At 52.8% G+C, this 2,952-nt stretch overlaps 1 protein-coding gene across 2 annotated transcripts in view; it reads right to left on the bottom strand.

Moving 5' to 3' along the window:
- The window catches only part of Treh (trehalase), a 13,468-nt gene extending 11,142 nt beyond the window's left edge, over positions 1–2,326 (bottom strand). For both annotated transcript variants that reach the window (XM_013346205.2, XM_005347198.3), the window contains exon 1: positions 2,244–2,326. In XM_013346205.2, the coding sequence (XP_013201659.1) occupies positions 2,244–2,323 (80 nt within the window). In that variant the 5' untranslated portion in view covers positions 2,324–2,326. The remainder of the gene's footprint in view (positions 1–2,243) is intronic.
- Between the last annotated feature and the right edge of the window lie 626 nt (positions 2,327–2,952).

Raw genomic sequence — 2,952 nt, 5'->3', positions numbered from 1 at the left:
CTCAACACACACACACACACACACACACACACACACACACACACACACACACACTGCATGAGTACTCTGGGTACATACACCTGCAGGCCAGAAGAGGGCATCAGATCCTATTATAGATGGTTGTGAGTCACCATGTGGTTGCTGGGAATTGATCTCAGGACCTTTGGAAGAGCAGCCAGTGCTCTTAACCTCTGACCTGTCTCTCCAGCCCATCACCTGGCCTTTCATTTTCCGAACAGTCCCCTAAGGGGTTGGTGTCATTCTCCTAAATCACACACTAACACCAATTGTAATTTAATTCTTGTGCAAGCACCTGGAGACACGCAGATTCCACACGTGGGTTAAGAGAGCAGCCCTTCCTTTATGACGAGGACAGCTGTAAGCTTAGGGGGGGGTCCTCGTGCTACCTCGCTGTGCATAAGTACAGGGTTCCCAGGGTCTCCTCAGATTCCATTATTTGCTAGAATCCAGAAAATCACTATGTTTGTGATTGCACTTTTGTTTGTTTTTGTTTTTTTGAGACAGGGTTTCTCTGTGTAGCTCTGGCTGTCCTGGAACTCACTGTGCAGACCAGGCTGGCCTCGAACCGACTCCTGAGTGCTAGAGTTAAAGGTGTGCACCACCACCACCGAAGGTCCCAGTTTCTAAACCTAGTCTTGTGTTTCTGAAGAGGCTGCCCCCATCTTGAGGCACCCTGGAAGCGCGAGCTCCCTGGGGACATGCCACAGGTCATCTTATTTTCTTGAGCCATGACAGACTTGTATGAGAAATTCCCAGGGCTCAGCGATAACCTGCCAGGAGCAGGAGAGGAAGGCCATTCAGCCCTGCATCCCACAGCAGGAAAGTGTGGATTGCACAAGAGCTGCATTCCCTGCTGCGCCTCGCCAAGCCCCTGAGCCACCCAAGAGCGCAGGGCTAAGACGCCAGAATGTGCTGCCTGGTGGGTGTGTGCATGGGACTTGGAGCACACAGGGTATCTTAGATGCATGCTGTGACTTATGATGGGGACAACAGGCCACACGATATCAGTTTAACCTTTGGAGACCCGGAGAGGTCACTATGAAAGACCCCCAAAAGACACTCAGCACTGAGGCTCAGGGAGCCTCTTGGTTGGCAGTTCTTCATGTGCCTGTGCCCTGGGAGGGGACAGCTGGAAGGTGGAGTGTCTTCTCTCCTGGACTCTGCCCTGTTCATTTGTACCTTCAGTGGCTCTCATCCCCTCACACACACGTGACTACCCAAGCAGAGCTGTGACATGCCAGGGACAAGCAGCAAGTGCTTGCGCTACACTCTCTGTAAACATCCTAATAGGACTCAAGACTGGATCAAAGAGCCATCCTGAAATCCCGACTATGCTGATCAGACAAGTCCTACTAACCATTCCAGACCCTTCCTTTCCTTCTGTACTCCACAGCTGGTCACCAACAAGTCTCCACAACTCAGTCTTCAAAACGCCATCCCTTATAGACTCTGCCCCGCCCGAGTCCTGCCACCGGAGCATGGACAACTAATGTCCTGTTCCTACTTCCATCCTGGCCACATGGGACTTTGTGGCCATTGAAAGACACCTAGGGGCCTTTGCGCTGCAGACTGGCTGTCCCCTTCTGCTCCTTCCACAGGACCGCTTGTTCATTGCCTCCTCCTAGACTCCTCCTCCATCATAACACCCTCTGTTTACTCCTTGCTGGGCTCCCCGGCTTCTCTTGGCTTTTCTCCCTCCTAGGCTCTGTTTTTAGCCTTCTTTCAAGAGCTGGTGCTGTGGACGTGGGGTGAGAACTTCTTGAGCCCATGTGGAAGAGGGAATGGCAGCCGCCACGTCCAAGAGGCAGAATGGTACCCTCATCTGTGTGTTTGCTGGTAGAAGCTTGGGCTCACAAAAAAGGTTTGACTTGCCCTGGGGCACAGAGAGAGCAGCAGGGTTGGCTGAACCTCACAGTCTCTTGACAGGCCCTAGGCTCCCCTCATTCCAGGATAGGAAAGGTTTGCTAGAACAATGAAGGGAACGGCCCTGCTCGGTCGGAGGAACAGCTTGGATGGTGAACTCTGGCCAGCAGCACAGAAGGTGGGCTGTGGTCAGCAGCTCTGGGGTCACCCCAACACAGTAAGTCTGATGTCTAGCACAGGACCTACCCCACAAGCCCAACTTCCTTCCCCTCTGAGAGGCTGGCCCTCAGAGGGTGAGCTCTCATCCCTGCCTTCCACCCCTGCCTTCCTTTCTACATTCTGCTTCCCCCAACTCCTACCTCTCACAGGGTGGCGGCAGGGCCTCCTGGGACCTGAGTCCCAGTCCCAGCAGAAGCAGCAGGTACAGCTCCCACATCATCCCGGGTATGGTGGCTGTGACCGGAACTGAAAGAGCAAGCCCGGCACCTCTGGCTTGCTGAGCACAGTTACACTCGCCTGCCCGGGTCAGGCAAAGTCCGGGCCATGAGGTGTGGCCACCTGAGGTGGGATGTGTGCCTCATTGTCTGGGCCATTGGCACTTCTGCTCCCATCAGCCACCATTTGTGTTTGTCTCTTCCACTTCTCAATCCCAGCTGACGTCACAAGCTCAGGCACTTTCCTCAGAGTCCTATAGGTGGGCACTCAAGGGCCAGGGCCACAGTTGAGGTCACCCATGTATGAGTTAGACACAGAGTCTTGTATGTGGCTCCCAAGTCTCTAATGTCAGGAAGGACCATTTCTTTGAACATTTTCTTTGAAATTTTATTAATTTATTTATTTATTATGTATATAATATTCTGTCTACATGTATCCCTGCAGGCCAGAAGAGGGCACCAGACCTCATTACAGATGGTTGTGAGCCACCATGTGGTTGCTGGGAATTGAACTCAGGACCTTTGGAAGAGCAGGCAATGCTCTTAACCGCTGAGCCATCTCTCCAGCGCCCCCCCCCCCTTTGAACATTTTAAACAGTGACTCAAGTCTCCAATGTGATGTCAAACTCACAGT

Source organism: Microtus ochrogaster, chromosome 5 (assembly GCF_000317375.1).
Source record: "Microtus ochrogaster isolate Prairie Vole_2 chromosome 5, MicOch1.0, whole genome shotgun sequence".
Taxonomy (NCBI): Eukaryota; Metazoa; Chordata; class Mammalia; order Rodentia; family Cricetidae; genus Microtus; species Microtus ochrogaster.
The sequence above is the reverse complement of the archived record's forward strand: the minus strand, read 5'-3'. Positions and strand labels throughout refer to the sequence as shown.